This window comes from Rhynchophorus ferrugineus, unplaced genomic scaffold (assembly GCF_030347505.1).
Source record: "Rhynchophorus ferrugineus isolate W39M unplaced genomic scaffold, kcgeb_rfMv2 rfM4, whole genome shotgun sequence".
Lineage (NCBI taxonomy): Eukaryota > Metazoa > Arthropoda > Insecta > Coleoptera > Curculionidae > Rhynchophorus > Rhynchophorus ferrugineus.
The window spans coordinates 7,735,879-7,759,562 of NW_027472583.1; the positions used below are offsets into that span (position 1 = coordinate 7,735,879).

Consider the following 23,684-nt stretch of genomic DNA (forward strand, 5'->3'; position numbering starts at 1 on the left):
TTCCCAAATCAAGGAATCGTTGCTCGGTCCGTGCGTGCCCCATCGTTACGTAAAGGCACTAGTCGAATGGAGCCAGGCCTGGTAAATACGGCGCGTAAAATAAAACTTTCTACCTAAGTGATTTCAACACTTGCCTGCGTGCCGGCTTGGTTGGCGTAGTAGAAAAGCTAACAGGACGAACCTCCTGTTGTTGCGATAACCGCGATTTCGAATCCTGCTGCGACATGGGCGATATATTTGTGGTAGTTTAATATTTGTGATTTTCCTTAGGCAAGAGTTGGACATTTGCCAGTCGGTAGGCTTAATGCCAAGGACCCTGGCTCAGAGCTCATATTAAACAGTAGGCCCAGTCCAGATACACCCATGAAACAGCTGATAAAAAGGAGACTCTAATCATATCCCCGGCCGTAATGTGGATATTTCTCTATCAAGACACAGATCAAATTTATCATCTTGGTCTTGCAGTCAATGGGCACTCACCATTCGGTGAAGAAATTACTTTCTGTGATATCATTGAAACGGCTTTTCACTCCGTATATTTCAATTTTATAATTGTCTATCTATCAATGTTATTTACCACGCATCTTCACATCCTTCGGATCTTTGCCGCCGCCTATAATCCTTCACAAATTTTCACTCGGCTCACATTCATTTTTCCCAATTGTTTGTGCTGGCTTATCAGCCAATAACTCCAATAGTATCGCATCTGAAAGAGTTTTCAACCTACCAGGACATTCTTTATGTTGATCCAATAAATATGTAATGGTGTTCTTTTGGAGAAACGTAACTTTTTTAGTTTTGAGATTAATATCAGTAGAATAAAATTACTTATGTTAATTAGGTTATATACCCAGTATATAATCGTGAAAATTTTAAAATAAAAATAATAAGTATTATAAGGATTTTTACTTTGAATCGAATAACTTTTATACAACATTTAGCTTTTAATCTACAAAATGAATAGTGGAATTTCAAAAAATTAGTATATTTCTGTTTATGTTATTGTTATTATTTACCTTTTATTAAAAATATTATATTAAATTAAAAAATTAATATTATTAGCAAATATTAAAAACTATAAATTCTAAAGTATTTTAACAGGGATTGTTACTTCTTTTACCCGAAAACACATATATTTTGAAAGCTTTAGCTTTATATGGGAGATAAAAAAATTTTGCACTTTTTCCTATCGTCAGCCTTTTTTTAATTTTTTTGCTATCATTTCTGATAAAACAACCGTAGGTTAGTGGAAATAATATAAATTATAAAGAATTCTACGCTCAATCGAATGATGCCATAATAATTTTTATGTAACGTATAGTTTCTAAGTTACGCTATGATAAGTGTATTTTCTAAAATAAGTTTATATGTTTATGTCACATATTATAACTAATAATCTTATATCTTATAATAATCTTATATAAGTCCAGAAGCATTTTGATATAGCTTTTAGCCCAAAATACATATATTTTGAGAGTTTTTCTCTACCCAAGGGATAAAAGCTTGAGGTTTAGGCTTTTACTCACTATTTCTTACTTTTACATTAATCATATCAACGCTGAAATCATGTTAACAAATATTTTATCAACACGTGAATGGGGATGAAAACAATTTAGAATTAATGGTTTATTTTTTTGACATAATATCAATTCTATATGCGGGAAACAGATAACTGTTGGATTATATTCACGACAACTGTATTGTCATAAATATAATATCATATTATTCATTTACAGGACCTTATTCGGGATCTAGTTTGACAGTACAGGCTCTCATCGAGAAGAAGGCCGTTCTGCCTTGCGATCTGACGCCGTCCATACCCAACGACACTGTGGTGCTGGTCGTCTGGTACAAGGATGAACACACACCCATCTACAGGTAAGTTCTTGATTAAGAGCGAATCCTATCCAATGCATATCTCGACTGTGACATAACAAAATTCTGATATAAATAAAATAATGAAACAAATTTAACGTTATTAAATATAATTTGTTTAAAAACTAGTACATCTAATGCATATATTATCGAGATACTTAAACTACAGTTAATGTTCATGTATACACAATAGTTAATGAATACACATTTGTACCATTCTACGTTTAGTTATCATTCCCTTTATTCATGTTTTTGCCAATCCATTTTGATATCACTTCTGTTATTGTCTTTCTTCATAAATCATCGACTGAATTGAATATGCAATGATAGGAAGGATGACTTAACATTTCTTACCATGTTATTTAGCCAATCTGATCGAATTTGTATCATTTTCACACCTATTTATAAAAAATAAATTACATTAAAGGATTAAACATTTCAATTACATTTACCATATGGTATACACAAAACTGAGTTTGCCTTTTCTAACTAATTAATTAATTAAAGCCCTTATCGATGCCATTGTTGAGATATTCTCCACCAGTTTCTTATGAAATGATGGATTGTGTAACAATATATAATGAATCCCACAAGTTCTTTAACAGCAGAATTTGGAACCAAAGCAAAAACATGTTACGGTTTATTTCGTCCATGGTAGTCGCCCTTGCATTTCGAGGAAAACGTTAACTCTGGGCCATGAATAAAACAATTCTTGTTTTCAGCTTGACGGACAAAATGTCTGAAATGAATTTTAAAAACTTTTATTGTCTTTACGTTATATTTATTATTGCCTTGCCATGGGTGGCCCAACGTCCTATTTTGGAATATCCAAATCTCATCTAGAAATACGAAGTCATATAAGAAATCATCATTATATATTTTTAAAAATTAAATTATTTTGAAACCAAAGTCTGGAATTTCCACCAGCCCCCTTCGTGGGTTCTCCTTACACCATTTAAATCTTATATCTTCTATCAGTGTGTGAAGGGATGACTAATATACCTAAAAAGCTACATACCCGTAAGTTTGTTACATATAATTCATACACCAAAAATTTTTTCTGAGAAAATTGTATTAAGTTGTATTTTTATACATATAAATAATTTTATTTCTTTGTATAAGAACGCTTTCTTTTTGGAGGATCCAATATATATTGATTTTTTTATTTTTTGAGAAATATTCACACTGCTTTTATTAATTTAAATGCACCTGCAACACTCTAAATAGTATTTCCAATAAAATAGCCTCTACTTAATATATAGTTGTATCAATACTTACCTCTCTAACGAATTTTACTGGCAAGAACACCCGCATTAACTATGCTATATACACTATATACACTATATATATTCTATGTAACTTATTAGAATCGCAATTCCTGACTGTAGAACGCTGTTCCTGACCCTGGCTATTTAATAATTTTGGTATTTTCAAATTAATCATAAGTATTAAATGTCATTTAGAAATGTACCATAGCAACCACCAAATAGCTTTGGCCAGATTATAATCTGTAATTATTACCATTAGTGCTTGACACATATGACAACATATAACAACAGGGTCGATGAGTAACAATTTAAATTTAAAAAAAAATCATCGGTTACATGTTCCAGTCCATTAGAATTCTGTCTGTCCCTTTTTAACTAGACTAATGCTAACTAATAGAATGAGACGTGCAATGCCTGTTTTATTGGAAGGACCATCCATCATATCTCTTTTGAAATGAAATCGAGAGACATTCGGGCCCGCCCCTGGTCCTTCGCGGGACCTCGCGGAACTAAATTCCGCAATTTATAGAGGTCTGGGGAGTGACAGCCACCACTACATACAGGAATTCGCAATTAGAAGGAGGGCAGGGTTGAGAGTAAGAGTCTTCATTTGGAAATGTAATTAGAGGGCGCCAGTATACCGCTCTATAAACACCGCATCATCGGGGTGGTGTTTTGACTCTTTTTTTGTTCCCGTTCCCGCTGGAGCGTCGTAAACCCGGCCAGCATCAGTTTATATCAAGGGAGAGAGAGAGATAGAGATGCCTGGCGGCGGCCCTCGGCGCATCGTTATAAATATTAAGGATTTTAATTTACATTTTAAATAAACAAAATATTACCGGGCTTGATGCCGATAAATTAAATCCGGCGACGGGAATGTCTCTGGTCGTAAACGCACCCCCGGCGATGTCAGTGGAGTGCACTAATACAAGGGGAACAATAAGGAAATATTGTTTGCTCGAAATCACTCCTCAACTAATTTCTAACTTTCGATTATATCTGAGTTGGAAATTATTTGATTATAATTTCTTGCTGTTCACTCGAATATGTAATTATTATTATATTAGGAGTACCAATTGAAAACAGTCGTTATTTTTCCACTACTACTGCTCACAGCACTCCCCCATCTTTCAGGTAACACGTACCATAATCCAAGACCATATATCGTTGACCGGAATAGGTTGATAATCCGAAGCAGCAATATCTGGAGGATACGGCGGGTAGGGAAGGATGTCTCATTGTCATCTTTCGAGATACATGTTAAACTCTTGAGTCACATATCCATCGACTTAATGTCTATATTATCTTGACATTATTTTCCTGGCCTAGCGATCGTATTTGTTTTAAAACCGATAGCATGCATTTGGTTTTAGCAATTTGTAGGACGCCGTGCAGTGTTAGCTACATCATAACAATCAACAAGATGTTTGATCCGCTGAGTTCAGTTCCACTCCCAGGTATTTAATGTCTCAAATTTTCTCTCTAAACTCAATATTGTCTTCTCCTATAATTCGTGCGTCTTCATTAGCTTCCTATTAAGGTACTTATTTTACTTGGGTTAATCTCTAAACCAATGTTATTAGCATGTAGTTTTAGATATTAATATGCTTGACTTGCCGCTTCTTCGGCTCATAATTTTAATGTCATCTGCATAGGCAGCCAGCTGTACCGTATTGCTAATTAGCAGGTTTTCCTTCCCGATGTCTACTTGACTTAATATATGTTCCAGAGCTAAATTAAATGGGGTAGGGGCCAGCATATATCCTTGCTTTAAGCCTTTTATGATATTGAACTTATCAGTTGGTTTTTGGATTCGTAGATGATAATCCGAAGGATCAATACCTGGAGAATACGGCGGTTAGGTTAGGACGTCACCTTCTGGTCTTTCAACATATGTTGTACTAGTGTATATATATAAAAGAATATATATGTACTAATGTTGGACTAGTATATATATATATATATATATATATATATTAAAGAAATTACGATGGCTAAAGAAGCGGGTGACAGCGAAATATAAATTAAATTGTGACGCAACGAATTAAAATATCGATCGAGATGATGTAAGAACCGCTGTAAACATTTCTGCGGCCGCCGTGGCCCCTGTTTGTTTATCAAAATCCACTTAAGTAAGAAAAACCCGAAGGGGGCCCGGATTTCTGGAAACATTCGCTATTAATATTTAATAAGGTAGTTCTGTATAAACAGATATTTAAGCACTTATGGACATAACTCTTAGCAACCAAAACTAAAAACACTAACATTAAGCTGTTGACCACAATATTCTTGAAGGCCTCCATGCTGATATTTATTTTTGGTAGTCGGTTTTTAATAATTTTTTATCTATCGGTTGATACTAACCTATAGATAAAGAATGAAGATGTAAACGTACTTTATTATCACGGTTAGAATTTTAGAAATCTATAACTTATACGCTTATATTACGCATTGTTAAAAGCACTTTTCCGTGAAAAAGAAACTGCCCTACTTGTGTCAACGTAACTGTTTTGTTGAATATTCCATTAATTTTCTCCATTAATATTTATACTTTTTATATGAATATATCCTTTCAATAACAAAAAGTACTACCAATTAAGTAATGTGAGGTCTGATTTTAAATGTTATATTTTAAGAAATCCCCGTTAACGCCATAATCTTCAAGCATTAAGGTAGTATTGTTCTATTCCAGTGACACTTCTAATTTGAAAATAACTGCAAATGAGACACCATTGGTTTTTAAAAGAACATTGTTATATTATATTTGTGAAATAAACTATTAAAAAATTTAGCCCATGACCAAAACTTTATGAAAATTCGGAACTAAAAGTTTCTAGATGTGATTATTACAATTCTTAATGTGTCGTATTAAGTAAATTTTGCTAAATTGAACTTTTTTTAATTGATATAATTAGGTTGCAGTCATTTCGCTGCAACGCAATATTAACATGGACAGGTTTGAAACTATTGAGCTCCATTTTATAGCCTCTAATCTCTTTTAGAATCTTATTGACTGACACTTATACTTTTTCTGATTCTCTAGGCAAATATATATCCTATACCATAAAGACTATGCGGTTGGCAAATGTTTCAAATATTGGTTTTTTTGTTGGGATATCAGCAGAATAGATCAGATACAGGAGTACTTCCAAAACACTATCCTAAATTGTTCCAAGTAGTGGTGAGACATCCAGAAATATTACAGGGTAGTATTTCTCTTTTAAAACACATATGACATTTTTACACAAAGTAAAAATATGACCAATTGATTTTTACAATGTGCAAAATATGTGACAATCTACATGGAGATACTTAAATGAAAAACACAACCCAGCTCACCATAATAGCCAGATAAAAGGATCTATCAAGACAAAATTTAATTTGACACCTTCATTAAAGACGATTAGACGAACATATTATTATCAATATTGTCTAATATTTTACTATACAAAATTAACACAAATTAGAAGCTGATAAAAGTTAAATAGCATTTATTTTAAAAGGCGGCAACTCTTGCAGACGCAGAAGCAGACTGAAATAGAAATTTAATTAAATAGTATTTTATTTTAGTAGTTATACCAGCAAATTTAACTTTATATCAAACACGCAACATTTTACGTGAAATATTTAATACGCTACGATATGCATTATTGTCATTTGTGTAACTTCCACACAATAATAACGATCCGTAACTTTAAACTTAACCGCATCAACGCCCGTAGGGTATATATTTTATAATTTTATATCTCCTTTGAGTGCTTGAAAATTTTTAACGAAAATCGATACGCTGAATAATTTATGGCACCTCCTCCTGTCGATCGGTGACTACAACAAGGTGAAGAGAGAACGGGGAGAAAGAAAGGAAACAGCGTCGCTCCTCCAACCATCTCGCCTGTTCGTGTAGCAAAATCCAATAAAAACCGAGTTATGAAATATCAAAAACTGGGAAAAGTAATAAACGAATCCCAAATTAATACCGACTTTGCCGAAACTTTCCGTATTCTAGTCGAAGGGTGAAAATTTCCCACCCAACTGGAACCCTCATGTTCTCCACCAGAGTCCTCGCTCCCCCTATCCTCCTCCTCGATTCTCACCCTACGTCGTCGTTCAACTCTTTACGGAAACTTTTACAATACCCTTCGCTCGGCTCTACATCGGTTTTTATTTTCTTTGTATCGAATGTAGTCGGGCCCCACTCCCCTTCTCTTCGATCGCCACCCAACCATATTCTCTTTCCCCAAGCTTCCCATTTTTTTTCCGGTAGGTAAAGAAATCTGTTTGGCATTCCTGTCACAAAGGAATCATGATGGAGCCTTTTTGTGCCCTGGGCAATTCGTTTCTAATTCTCATAAATATCGTCTAGTTGTCAGAGATATCTACTTTTTATGAACATTACTGCTTGAAAAAATTACTTTTGTTCACAATTTTAATACCCTCTACCAATCCTAAAAGTATGAGTGTAACTAAGTCACAGCAAAAATTATCTAGACTGGTTAGAAACCATTCTTTCAACGGCTTCACATGCTGCTCACACAAATTTATCGATATAAGAAGGCGGAAGTATAAAACTGGTGTCAATTGTCGGAAATATGTTTGTAAAGATCATATAAATAATACTTCAAAAGGCTCACAAGAAGATAAACCGAGAAGAGTAGACGGAAATAAACCCAATATCTGTTTTGCACATAAGTTTTTGCAGTCCTTCAATTTCTAGACCAACATATTGGATGACATGAACGTGCAATAGTCGTTTTTATAGATTTTCGCTCTGCTTGCAACTCTATAAACTAACCATCGCTTTGGTGAGTTTTGAAAGCTGAACATCCTCCGCGAAATATTATTAAACTTCTTCAGGCATCTTACATTGGTTCTCACATTCTATATCTAAGAGTTCATACTTCAGACCCATATGGCTTGAATCTTAATGAAGAAGAAACCCAAGTATTAACAACTGACAAACTTAAGCTACGACAATTAATGCATTACGAGAAGCAGATAATAATGGCTTGGACATGTCTGTCGAATTGAAAACACACTTCCCTCCGAGCGCCAGCCATGGACGGTGAAAATGATGCATTGATTTTCCAGAAAGCTTGGAGAATACTCCTTTACTGCAGCTAGTACCTCCTATATCATGAAGAATGTTTCTTGCAAAATAATATTGTGTGCGCGATAGTGTGAAAAGAGTCAGAGAATAGAAGGGATCAATTATTAGTAAATAAACTGCATGTTAAGACAATTAGGATTTTGTTTCCATCAAAAACCTTATCATATAAATTAAAATGCCAAGAATTAATAGAAGATATATTGGTAGGGAAAAATTAACAGTCTCTCAACGAAAACTTATAAAGGTAATTTGTTGCATCAGCAGAATGAACAGACATCAAACCAAATTACAGTGTCTGGAACTTTAATTTTGTGACCTGCAAGGAAATTCTTAAAAACACATTATTTTAATAATTGGGCCATTCAAAATATTTCAGGATTTAGATAAGTATTCATCCAATGAACGACATTTTAGTGTGGAATTTCCACAAAAAGTGGAAATGGATAAGTAAAAAAGAAATAAGAATAAGTAAGAAAAGAAAATCCTTATATGTAAGCATAATAAAAATAAATAAAAAATGAAATAGAGCCAAGAAAATTACTATGGTTTTATTGCAAAGTACTTAGAGAAGTCCTGAAATTCTGATGCATATTCAGTTGTTCTACTTGGCAGTTCAGATAAAAATGGCATGGAAATTTTGATAATAAAGAATAATATTGATAAATATGACGAAGAAGATGAGTATGTTATCAATTACCTATTCAAAAGTAATAGTCCTTTATTAACACTTGAATCTAAATGAATGAAAGATAATATATTCAACTTTTAAATATCTCTGATTTTGATTAGCAAAAATATTTTATGAAACTTAATTGAGGTTAAAATGTTTCTATCTTTCATATCTTATTTCGTTTAATTCATTATTAATATACTATTACATAGTACCCCTTGTCTTGTTATATTGTACCCTTGTGGCTAATAATATATACCCCACCCCTAAGGCACCCTCTAACAAATTTATGATCGCATGCAAACCAAAATATTAGTCATTTCTAAGCAAAATTTTGACACTATAATATGCCTAGCAATTTTTGTGAAAAATAAATAAAAATAAAATCTTTTATTTTTCAATAAAAATGATATATTTGTTGCACTATCTCCCACGTGTTCCTTTTTTTACTTTTCCCATATTATAGTTTATCCAAAACTATGGTTTAAGTTACAAGAAACTTAGAAATTTTTTCAAATAATATTGGGAATTTTATTTGATATTGACCACCTTCAAATAGAATTAACGTGCCGAAGGAAAAAAAGAGAAAAACTTTCTTCGACTACATGAAAGCAGTTCTCACGTTTCCTTCACATCATCGTTCCTCGTAGCCAAAATACAATAAAAACAAAGTTATGAAGTAACCAGAACTCTAGAGGCAATAACGAATCATAAATTAATAACAAGTTTCTGGTAAAACTCTTAACATTCCAGTAAAAACTTCAAGACTTCATCATCAGACATATTCTACCATACATCACTGAATTTTCGTTTATATTTTAGGTATTATTATTTTGATATATTGCGTAAATTCTGTAAAATCACGTTATAGAGTGGGAAAGGATTTTTTAGTTTTAATAAGCCAAGAACCATTTTTTGCCAATAATATGAAATTAAAAATATTGGGACAAGCAAATAAAAGTTTCACTTAAGTTAGTAATTTAACTCCAAGTTAATCAATAAATTTTAAGAGTATATTTGCATAAGGAAAGGCAAAAGTCCCGTTACCATTTTAATCTACACTAAGTTGTGTCAAAAGTCCCGCTACTATTTGGGTTATGTGATGTTTAGCTCAGTTTCGCTTTAACCATTGGGTTGTCTAGACGTCCAAATTTTATTTGGATAAATATACGCCACAAGAATGAGCAAAAATAGTGACAATATTTATTGAAAATAATCGTTCCATTATTGCCACTCAGCGGAAATTGCATCAACGGTGGCGGGTCTTTTGCCTCCCGTTGTCTAATAAATATACCAAAATCGAGGATTTAGCTAAATTTAAATGCACTGTTGTTATAGGAAAGAAAATTGAATTTAAAATAAATATTTCACTATTTCTTGAAATATTGTTTCAAAAACATTTAATTTATTGTACATACTTTTTATTATTGTACCTTGTACAGATAGTTTTGTAAATATATTGTAGCTCTTTTGATCTTACAATCACTATAAAGCTGTCAGAATAGCTTCGTCACTAATTTATCATTGAAAACTTAACCTAGGTCATTCCTCAATCGCTCTATTGACCCGGTTTAGTTCCGTGTAACTTTCGGGCTTTTCTGTAAATAACAAAAAATTTTTAAGAGCATCGTTTTGATCTATTCAGGACACGATGATAGAATAATAGCAAGTTTTAAATTGCAGTTCAGATTTTTCATTGGTTAGAAAAAATGTTAACATGGAAACAAGGGTTCTTAACCCAATTTTGAAAAATAAATAAGCCGTATGCGTTTCACTTCAAAATTATTACTATTTTTTGATCACAATATATTAACGCTAATACACTATAAAATATAATCTTTAATGAAACACATTCCTAATTATTTAAAGAATTAAAAATCTCGGAACTTCTTTAAGGTTTTAATATCATAACGTACAGTTCAAAAATGGCCATTTCCTTAGCAAATATCCAAGAGCCATCTCGATTCCGACTAATCAGGTTCACGTTACTTTAATCTTTGTCTGCACCATGTCCGTCATTCTCAATCACCGTAACCAGAAAAGAACCGCATAAAACCATAATCTCGGTCAAAAAGAAGGCATTAAGAACAAGCCACAAAAGGAAGCCTAACGAGTATAAGCTTGGTAATTGATAGTAGACTATTGCAGGAAATCTTTTTATAGAATAGATCCCATTGCATTAGGTAAAAAAATACCCAGTTTCCTTAGTTATGTCAGATACAATATATAACAATATATATATATATATATATATATATATATATATATATATATATATATATATATATATATATATATATATATATATATATATATATATATACATATATATATATATATATATATATATATATATATATATATGTATATATATATATTGCTCTATTTTGCAAATCAATTTTAAAGTGTGTACAGTGTATATAAGGAATTATTTAATGGCATATAATTTCTTCCAAATTTTATTCGACCTAGATAGAGGTAAGGAGGATAGAGGGAGATGTAAATTTCACTTTAATAGGTCTTTGCAGCAAAAAGTCTGTTGGAGAAAAAACCTGGGCTATGAGGAGACTAGTTTATATAATTACTTTAAAAATATTTTTTTACCACAGGACACAAATAAAAGCTACTGATCTAGAGTTAATGAAGACATTATTTATGTTGTTTAATAAAATTTATCAGCATTGCTCTGTTGTACTTGAATTAAGCGAACAAGACGAGTACGGTATTAATACATCACTATGTATTTCTCAAAATAAAATAAACCTAAGCTACTAAAGTTACAAATACACTTAAACGCTATACAAGCTCGTTTGGTTTGACTCGCTTCAATCTTCTGATATTCTGCATGTTGTCCAGCTGTATTGCTTTCACATTGCTGTAATATTGATAGTAATGCGAATAAAGAATAAATATTCATCTCCCTAACAAAATATACATCATTTTTCATGCTTCAAATAAGCTGTTGTTGGTGTCACTTCAATCAGGGAACTGCCGCAATAAGTTCTTAGTGTGGTCAAGAAGCTTCATTGTACTATTTAAATGTTATACATATATGAACTACAATATATACCGGGTTCTTGTATATTGGGTGCTTGCATCTATTCTGATCATTGCTTCATTAAAAAACTTTAAAATTTAACATAATTAACACTTAACAGTTTACAATTTAAAAACTGTTATAGAGAAAAATTGGTACAATATATATTCTCAAAAGAGCAAAGGTCATAACTACATATCTAGCAGTTCCTTGTGTTCGATCTTTTGGGTCCTCTAAGCCGTTTTTTTCTCCCGGGCATAAAAATCGCCAATTTTTAATCAACGAGGACAGAACGGACAATTGGGATATGACGAAGTCACAATCAGTTTTTAAAAATTCTTGAGGCATTTATCAACTGATAACTGTGTCATTTTGGGCATTCCATTATAAGGATCGGTATACATTGAACAGCTCTATAGTCATAAATGGAAAACCATTATTTTATATAAAAAGTATCAAAAGTAACGGATTTAATATTTGGGTAAAATTATTTAACTGTTATTTTCACCATTAATATGTGAATCACGTAATATATCAGTTATAGATGTACTGCTCACAATTTCAAGTCCACTTTCATGGTATTGGTGATGTTAAAAAGTGTGGCATAAATAAATAAGTTATCAAAATCTTTATCAATTGCGGATAGAATTACGTACTAAAACTGTTGCTACCACTACCAGATTTAGTTCATCAATCAACAACGGCAATGGCTTACAATCCAACAGTGAAGCAAACTAGTATCCAAAAAAATAAAGATTTCTTCATCAAAATAATGACGTAAAAATAGATTCAAATTAACATTGATTAGGATGCCATCTAATAGCCAAATATCGTCATCAGACCCAAAAAAATACTACCTGCTGGCTACACAGCAAGACTATCCACTGGGTCATATGGGTTTAAATAATATCGAACAAAAGACAACAAATATATTTGGATTAATTTGGTAGTTGTTGGTATTTTCTGCACCAAAGCATTTCTAGAACAATATCCATAAACAAACTGTCGTTTAAACACTGCGCTTGTTGTCGGAATTGAAAAGAGAACGAGTCCCATTCCGAGCACAATACAGAAACCGAATTTATGACGTTATTCTTTATCGAACGAGGAGGAGCGAAAGAAAGAAGCGGAAAAAAACGACGATGTTATCGCGAGGCTTAGTGTCGCAGATCGCAGGGCGTCGTTCCGAACCATGCCATTTTCACGAATTTGCTTCATATCGTAAGATCTGATTGTAGGTTGGCTTCGCACGCCAAACAGGCATTTTATCTGATGCCAATACAAATAATTCCGATGAAAACCCGCTACGTGTGACAGTTATCTCTCAGTATTTGCCGTATTTCTATCTGTGACATTTATTGGCAGCAGGAGAGGAAAGAACAGTATATCCACGTGGATACGTGCTTATTTCCTTTCGTTTATTCTTCACATTGTTGGTAATTGTTCTTTCTCATAAATCACTGTAATTTCAGTTACACTTGTCCTGTATTTTTTCCATATTTTTATCTTTCAGTAAAAGTAGTACTTGTACTTACCAGTTGTGGAAAATCGTCATAAATCGATTCATTCAAGTTTATTTTGTTTCCATTGTAAAACTAAATAGTCATCAAAAACTGATCTTGACATAATATTAAATGTTAAATTAAATTCCTAGCATTTTTCAACTTCTTTAAAAATATTTATTACTAGTCATTGCCGACTAAAAATTAAAGAACCTACAATTCGTTTTTACCATAGCTTAAATCTAGATATATATCTAGCACGATCGGTCCTAACTTCTCTAGATAGTCTCTAATCTGATAATTTTTACACATTTATACTTAGCATACTCACTACACTATACTATACAATAACAAAAAGCTCGACACCTTTTTCGGTGTGTTCTGTTCTGAGGTTATCCTAAAGTTGCAATAATTCGATATTAACTTAAGAATGGTGTCACATCTTCTCATATCTCAGTCAGTATCTGAAGGTTTCGGTGTAAGTAATCAATCCCAGAGTATCTGGATGCAGTTATTAAAGTTCTTCTTAAGGACTTTGCCCTGGAAAATATTATTCACCATAATTCAACTCCATGTACCCATATAGGTTTCAGTAGTTGCTTGTATAATAGTTATTTATTATATACCAATAATTTCGATTTTCATCCAATTAACCAATTGGCTAACCATTTTCGTATATTTCAACCTCATTTTTCTCAGTTTGTTGTTTTAGTATGTTCCTTTCAGCGAAGTTTTCCCTCCAGAGTCATTTCGGTATACTTTTTAGTTGTATAATCTCATTATTGGTGAACTGTACAAGTGGATGTTTGATTTGGTTAATTTTTCATTTCCGATATTAGGTACAATTACTTATATCTTTACTTGTTTGTTGTAATTCACTATCCTATTGTCCAGAAACAAGAATCTCTTCTTACATTTATCAATTAATAAAGATCACAAAGAACCAAAGATCCTTAACTAAAGTTTAAACATTTATATGATAAAATGCACCCATTCTCACAAATTACTGTTCATTCATTCATGGGAAGTTAGGATCTCAATAAACAGGTGAAGCAAAATTCCCGCTACCATTTTGATTGCGCGCCATCTTGGTTATGTGACGTTTAGCTCAGTTTCGCTTCAACCATTGTGTTTGTGTAGATGTCAACAAGCAGAAATAGTGACAATATTTATAGAAAATAATCGTTCCATTATTACCACTCAGCGAAAATTGCATCAAAAATATCCTAATTGTCCAGTGCCTCACAAAACCACAATTTATCATGCGAATTTTCGACAGTACGGTACGACAGCAGACAGGCCTCTTTATGGAAGACAACGGATCAGAAGAGTCTGCAGAAACAGCAATTCGGAGACGTAATTCCCAGCTACACATTTCTGCACGCAGTTTAAGGCAAATTTTGAAAACTGATTTGAAAATGTTCCATTACAAAATTCAATTAGTCCAAAAATTGCTACTGATAGATCCTGATCAACAAGTTGAGTACAGTAATGCAATCCTAATGCTATCTGATGAAATTGAAGATTTTTAGTCTAAATAGATAATGAGCGATGAAGCCCATTTTCTTCTCAGTGGCCACGCCAATAAACAGAACAGTCGGTTTTGGGGAACACAGAATCCTCAATTAATTCATGAAACATCTACTAAAAACCTACCATACTATATAGTGGTTCATAATGGAAACATCATGGGTCCCTATTTTTTTGAAAATGATCAAAGTATTGCAGTTACTGTTACTGCTGAATTGTACCAAGGCAAGCAAGGACTAGAGGACCTGTGATTTTAGCAGTGATTTTACCACAGCACACACAGCTCGTTCAACAATTCAATTATTGAATATAATAATTTTTTAATTTGCGAGACATAAAGAAAGATTAACGCGTTATCTCCACGTCAAAGGTATGTATGCTTATCAAAATATCCTTAATATCTTATCTACACCCTAGTTTACTTTATATATTTATCATGCTGCGACGGCTAAGCCAAAGAGTTTTACAATCAAGAACCTGTTGAGTTGATTTTCTCAGTTTTGTTGAAATCCATCCGTATTCCGAAGAGAAATCACTGTTCTTATACGAGAAAAAATGTAAAATCCATAATTTTCACCTGAATTGTCCCTCTCCTCCTCCCCGTAATATTGCTATTTGTATTCGTTGAATCAAAATGGTTTTAAAAACTAGAATTTTTGCAGCCAATCACCAACTGAGTAAAGAATATTCGTAAAGAAGTACTGCTGTAGAAAATGTAATGTAATAGTTAACAAGTCAATACTCTTTATTCAAATAACGACTATGAAATGATGATGTATTCTCACTGCTGTTTTCGAAATCTTCCTCGAAAGATATGTCAACTTTTGCTTCGGAGGTGATATGGTAACGTAAAATAGATATCTTACGATTCTCATATAGAGTGTTCTACAACAAATAGAAAGGAAGACATTTTCAAATGCATGTTGCAGTAACAAATTTGTTGATGGAAGACGTGCTGACCTTTAAATTTAGGTTGATTTGGATCAACACTATCCACCTCCTAAGTATTCACATTTTTCTCATTTGATGTAAATTGTTAATAGTGACACAAAATTAAATATTTGTTCTTGAGTGGAGTGTTCTCCCTGGAAAGCTTACAATTTTGTTTTGATGTTTCGTATCTGAAAATTTCGTAGCTACTCAATAACTGCACACTAAAATAAAAATCGACTATTCCAAAGGGTTTTAGTAATAGTTGCGCATTTCATGAGGCGCAACGTTGGAACTTAGAACACACAAAAGTAAAAACATTTTTCTTTCTGGAACTCGTATATAGTGCCCATAGTAACTTTTGATATTCCGAGAATATATGTAACTAGTAAAACCTATTTGGAACCTTCCAGGAATACAAAGGTCTGCTATACTTTTATAAGCACGAAGAAAATATAATACTTAAGTCCAAAAGATAAGTGCACCTGAACTAATGCCATATCGTTTTCATGGTTAATTACATCTTGTCACCATCACTAATTATGGCTTAACCTTCTTATATAATATATATTGTTTTTTTGGCGGAATCTGCGTTTTTCTCTAGATTAAAGTTCAGATAGAAGTTTTTATCTCTCTTTTGCCTTATGATTAATGGCGGCCTGGGATTCGGAAACGTTTGTGCGTATGACAATACGAATATAAATTGTATCGCTTTTTGTCTCTTCGAGGAGAAGTTTCGTAACAAATGGGTATTTCAATATGTCGACGTATTGAAAAAGTATCCAGGCATCACAGTTGCACATAGTCCCGTCGCACCAGAAATGATTGATACGAATTATTGACCACCACGTTTTTGTTTATAGTATAAACTTTGCCTCCAGTTCGTAATAGTTTCATAAAAATATATAATTGTTTTAATCGCGGTCAATATGGTTGAATAAAAATGTTATATGTGATATATATGATATTAAGAAGAGTATCACTTAAATTATATTATATCTTTAGTATCAAAATTACACTATATCTCCTACAAGTAATACATATATAACTACAAAATAAAAAAGACGCTTCAACATACATATTATCATATATTCTCACCCTATATCAATGGAAAGAGCTTTATAACCCAATAAACCGTTTCACAGCTTTCTTAGTATTCCTTATTTTATTAGCATATCTGTGTTTTCAACATGCCCAATATGTCTTTTGCCATATTAAAAAGATAATTTTGGTTTATGTACACAAACACTTTAACAAGTCAGTAATTTTTCGAATGAGAGATCTATTTTTCGACAAAAATCTTTTTATTTTATTTAACTCGATACATTTAGTATTGCATTTTTCCAATTTTTTTAATTTACTCAGAATACGAGGTTTCCTCAAGAACCTCCTATTAGACATCTATTTCAGTGATAACTTTTTCATATAATCTTACTACTCAGCGATTTCTTCAGGTTTGCAAACAAAAAATAGTCGCAGAAGTCTATATTTGGAGAATGTCTGGAGGGAATGCTTGTTTTGATGGCACAACACTATTCTGTTTAATAATATATTAATATATCTCTAAAAACACAATCAAGAAATAGTATTTTCCAGTGCCTTTTTCAATTTAAATTATTAATTTAACTGGCAATAAGTTCAACTGATCACTTAGCCTGAAAAATAACCACTAGCCATTTCAACATACATAAGTAACATTCGGTTAACGTATTTTGCTATATAACAGGTGTACTGGAAAGTTATTACCATATGTAATTTTCAATCAGCATATTTCGGATGTCGCTAGGCATAAGTATGCAATGTTATCATCTGATACATATACATATCTACTAACATCAGGCTTCAAAAAAATACATGTTGCGAAAGTAACACCGTTTTGCACATACACTCTTTGAAAATGCCAATTTTCGTGCCTGAAAACATACATTTGCGGTACGCATTACTTTTGTTATTTAATCATAAGTTAAAAGCCGTTAAAAGTCACGACTTGCTGTCAACATTTGCTGTACACAAAGAACTTTCTGGTAGATCTAAAAATTTTGAAGATACAGAACTGTAAGAGTTCTTGAATATTGACTCAATTCAAATTCAAAATGAAATAACAGAAGCGTTAAATGTAACCCTAAAAACGATTAGGTGCCGATTCAAAGGAGTTCAGAAAAAGGCAAATAAATTAGAGAGATGGATAGATGCCACATCAACTAAGTAACAGGCAAATGGAAAATCGAAAAATCGTTTGTGAAATTCTGTTTCCAAGGTATGACTGGAAGTCATTTCATCGAACAGCGACGGACCACGACAGGTGGAATTTTTTGAAACCTTAAGTGGAAAAAATCGTGGTTATCAACTAACGAAACTGGCTTATTGATTTCAAGGACAAATCGTTTTGGTTACAAGACAATGGGTGGTGGGTTATTAAGGAGTATTGGAACCTGGTGAAATAGTTAATAGTAATCGCTACAGACAACAAATAATCAGTTTGAGACACATTGATCGAAAAACGTCCAGAATGGTTCCGAAGACACGGTAAAGTGATTTTACAGCCCGATAACGCGCCCTCTGATAAAGCAAAACCGATCAAAGAAGCGTTAAAATCATTTGGATGGGACAACCGCTGTACTCTTCGGGCGTTACACCGACCGACTATCAACTTTTTGCGCCAATGAGATATGCAAATGGGAGCAGCACTTCGCGAATTTCGAATAAGTTAGTATATGACTCGATTAATAGTTTTGCTCAAAGGACAAACAGTTTTTTTGGGATGACATCCATACTCACGTATGAATGAAAAAACGTATGAAAGATTTAAGGGAGTAGGATCTAAGATAGACACAGAACACTAAATGCGAAAAATAAAGGTCACGGGAAAATTCTTATAAGGATGGGATGAGCTATAAAAATATTTAAGAAATCCATTATTTCATATTTCTAGGCCAGAATACCTGCTTAATATTATTTATTGGGGCTGATTAATGTACAAGTAGGACAGCATTTAACACGGTATATTTATGATCACATTATGAGAACAAAAGATGGGAGCTAACGCTCCTTGGCGCTGATCTCCCGGGACATTTCCTTAGTTTCGAAACCGCTACGCGCCACCATATCACTTTCGCCCCTCCAGCCTTACCGAACGGGCTCCTCTAACCACCTCCCCCTCCTCCCGACCGACTACCCCGTCCGCATCCATTAAACTCTCTCACGAGCATTAACGGAATCAAACTAAAAAGGAACATTAGACCCCAATTTATGCGAGGGTATATGCGGCGCCAAAAACAACTCCAAACAGTCGCCGGGCAACTGAATATTATGCAAATGCGGCGCATTTACATACTTTAACAGCCTTTAAAGGAGTTTTAGTTGGATGTCTTCGTTTTTGATTATCGTCATAATTTAATGGGAGACGACGCCCCCCTTGTCTCTCTCTCTCGTCGCCCGGTCCGTCCCGTTGGCGATGCGCGCCTCTCCTTTAGCTGCTTCATTCAACCAGCCACCAGTTCAAGATACGACGTGATGTCGTGGCCCGAGGGACTTTATTCAATATTCCGACGACGGGATTTAACCTTTAGTCAATTGTTCGAATTTATCAGGACGTTATAGTTCCAGTCCAATTCGTAACATTATTGCGGGGGGCAAATACAATTAGCCAGGCTCTTAATCTTTCATTATGAATTAAATAAGCATTATAATACATATTACAACGAACAAGATGCCACAGAAGCAAAATAGATAATAAATACGGAGGGCATCGATGACAGCATTTGGAGTATGCATATTCGAACTCAGCTGAACAGAAAAGATATTACAATGGTCAAAGGAGCGGACGACAGAGAAATATTAATTAATTTGTGACACAACGAATTAAAATATCGACCGTGATGATATAAGTGCCGCTGTAAACAACTCTACGGTCATCGTAGCCGTAGCGTTTGTTTATCAAAATCCACTTAAGTAAGTTGAAAAACTGGAAGAGCGCCCGGATTTCTGGAGACATTCGCACTCCGCTTACTTTACCGGTGTCAAAACAGAGAAAAGTCACGAACGATTTCTGGCAAAATATGTTTTTCATTTCGTCTGTTTCGCAGAACTTATCGTTGAATTTAGTATTTGGTTATACAACAGTTTGCTAAAACTTTTTTAAAAATATATTTTAAAGTCTTCTCTTTACCAACAAGGGTTTATCTGGACTGGACCTACTGTTTAAATTAGGCTTTGAACCATGGTCCTCGGCATTAAGACTGTCTAGTGACCAACTTAGAGATCATCCCAGAAGACACCCCGTCTTACACAGCATGGTTATGATGGTTATTCCTTATTGGATTTTTCACTGTTGTCTAATATTTCATCTATGCTCCAGCAGGACTCCAACCCCCGACTATCGTAACAGTAGGAGGAACGTCCTGTCGCCTTAACCACTGCGCCACCAAGCCGGCAAGGAGGTATTCCAGTTTATAGATTAGATGAAATCGATTTTTTTACATTCTAAAACCCTTTGAGAATATGTCCTTAGAGCATTATTCAAATTTTTAATTATTTTCGGGGAGACAGCTGTTTTAGTGACGTTTTAGGCCATCCAAAGAGAGTCATATAAAATCTAAAATAATAGCGTCTTATATTCATTATATTGACATACTATAATAACAATGAATTAAATTTGAATTATATTTTTGTAAATTAAAAGAATTATTGTGAAATGTTACACCACTTTGAGAATTTTGGTAAGTAATAAGCACCATTAATGTAATAAATATTTGAGCATGCATGCATTTGAGCAAGTCAGTTGATTATATGAAAATGATGAAAGGTATTTCATCATTTGACATTAATTTGCATTTTGCAAAATGTTATAAAACTCTAGGTAAAATGAACACCAAAAGAAAAACCTCCAGCATTGCCCTTTTGAAACCTATTTTATTTCATCAAGAGAGTTCTGTAAGGACCGGAACAAGTGATGATCGGGAGAAAGTCCGGACTATACAGTGGAGGTATCTAACCCTCCCAGCTAATCTCACTCATTTTTTTCTGAATCACAACAGAAAATTAAGAGTCAAGTTAATTCTTCCACTTGCACGTCCTTCATCAGATACTGCAGCTACGTTGGTAGAATGCAGTCGGACAGCCAATTCAACACTCAAGCTGCCGATGAACATGCAAAATAATGAAATTCCAACTTGCAACCTCCCGAGAGATTCTGTAATCTGTGTTATAGGAAGGCAAAAGCACGATTGCGCAGTCGAGTAAAAGGGGTTCAAAGTCGCCTTTTACCACCTAGTGGTTTATCTGGACTGGATCTACAGTTTAACGTTGGCTCCGAATCACGGTCCTTGATATTAAGCCTACCAACTAGCGAGTAACCAACTTAGAAATCATCCAAGAAGACATCCGGTCTTACCTAGCCTGGTTACTGGCGTAATTGGGATCATATTCCTTGTCGGATTTTGCCCTTTTTCCTAGGATATCCACAAATATTAAACAATCACAAACATAAATTTACGACCATGCCCCAGCAGGATTCCAACTCGCGACTATCGCAACAGTAGGTGGACCGTCTTGTTGCCTTTATCACTGCGCCACAAAGCCGGCGATTTCAGATATTTAATATTTAACAACCGGCACGTTGGAAGACTGCACTTCATATATTTGGTGTTTCTTTATTTTAGCCTGTATAATGGTTTTTTAAATAAATATAGGAATAAAAATTAACATGAATATAATGAATCTTGTTGAATATTGCCATTAGAATTTATATATTTAGAAAAACTATAATTACTCCGACGCCAAGACGAGATAAGAGAAAACCGAAACGGTCAGATGATACGAAACAAGAAAAGGAACAGCAACTTTTAACGAAGCAATTTCCCGTCCGAACTATCTTTTAGGCGAACGACAGCCCAATCCCGTACGGTGTCGCCACCGTCGACGGCTGATCAGAACCGGTGATTATTTCGCGTCCCGAAACTTTTATAACGCGGGCTCTGTTTTAAAATATTTATATTGCCGGATGAGAATGTAGACGTAAAACCGAAAATCCCGCCCTAATGCCCGTCGTAAAATCTCATCCAACATCGGGGAAAAGCGTAATTTTCCGGTAATGTTTTATTTGGTAGTAAATTTTAGCATAAAATTATACGGCCACGTCTTGAGTATAATATGTCTGTATTATAGCATTGTTGCTTGGTGATTTCGTACTTTATTGTTCGTACATTAAACAACACTCCTTTAGACCGATTACCTCGTTGTTTTCGTCTGTTGTTCTTCCTCTCTTAAATAAAAATCTAATCATCCCTCCATTTCTTACCTATAGCCTGTTCAAAGCTATTTTGTACAGACGTCATCTAAATTTCTGACATCAAAATGTCGCAATGTTGCCACATCAACAATGAGTTTTAGTTCAGTTTGGCTTTGACATACAACAAAATTCTAATCTAAATAAAATAATTGAGCAAAAATGTTATCAAATATAATTTATTTTAACATTATAGTACATCTAAAAACTACGCTTAATTATACAGACACAATAGTTTATAGGTTAGAATTATAACCTCTTATCACTATCGATTACAGGAATTTTGCATACGTCTGACAACCGGACGACTTCAACAGGCTCATTCGATTACGTGTTCGAACTAATCAGACAGCATTGTATCTCTTTTTAACTAGAATAATATGAGAAGGAAAATATTGCCTGATTTTAAAACGAATTTACAAATTTTCACATGCAATACATTAAATATATTGACGACGAATGTACAAAAAAAAATTAGTATATTATAATCACATAACATATGAGTTGAGAAGGAGATATTTACGTTTTCTTCTATCTCTAGTTTATTCAAAACAGCAGTGAACCCATGTCATCTGAATTGATGATGCAATATTGCCTCATCGATTCTGAGTTTTAGTTCAGTTTGGCTTTGACATACAAGAAAATTCTAATCTAAAGAAAATTATTTTAAAAAATGTTATCTAATAATTGTATATCTGAGTGATATATTTTACTTTCATTAGAGAGCATATTTACCTTTTACGTTTAGTTCTTGTGTCCTTCGATACAGTGATTCCTTGTAAAAACATTTTGATATCACTGTATATGTCCTTAGTTTGTTATGTTAATACATGGGTACATCTTTCTTGATAAAACTAGATTTAATCACTGCATTCTGCTTAATGCATTTGCCATATCTGCAAAATAATGAGTATTGTTTTTCTCCTGGTACCTTTTAACCAAGCTCATATATATATTCGGAACAATAACACAGATGCACGTAAAGCTTTCACGCTCTATAACGCAATTTCCTACAGTTAAAGTTATTAGTTAAATGATATCATTTGTAAAAAACTGTTATATTATTGAATGTTGGTCAAGAAATAGTTAGAATAATTTCTCGTCCTGGAAACTAATGCGTATAATGGATTTGGTGGTAAAATCATTTATGGCAATTTTACATTTTCATCATCACACCATTACCCAGTACATTCACCACTATATTTTAATGCCACACAATGCCTTATATTAACACACAGTTGTGCTTTATATTAGTTGTAACTGATTTATTGGATCGTAGAAGAATGCTGATCGTATCTCAGGAGCATTACGTCTGAAAAATCGCTCAATTTAATTATATCGTGCTTTATAATGTTGCTCCCTTCCAAGCCTAATATTTCAGTTCATCCGAACTCAATTCTGACATACCAATATTATCATTTTCTATCTCATCAATGCGATAACAAGCCAGGTCTTTGGCTTGGTTAATAATAAAAGCAA

The 23,684-nt window shown here is 33.5% G+C and overlaps 1 protein-coding gene across 2 annotated transcripts in view; it reads left to right on the plus strand.

Annotated features, from left to right (window-relative positions):
* The window catches only part of side-VI (sidestep VI), a 743,337-nt gene that overhangs the window by 527,445 nt on the left and 192,208 nt on the right, over positions 1-23,684 (plus strand). For both annotated transcript variants that reach the window (XM_076401766.1, XM_076401767.1), the window contains exon 3: positions 1,737-1,878. In XM_076401766.1, coding sequence (XP_076257881.1) covers positions 1,737-1,878 — 142 coding nt within the window. The remainder of the gene's footprint in view (positions 1-1,736; positions 1,879-23,684) is intronic.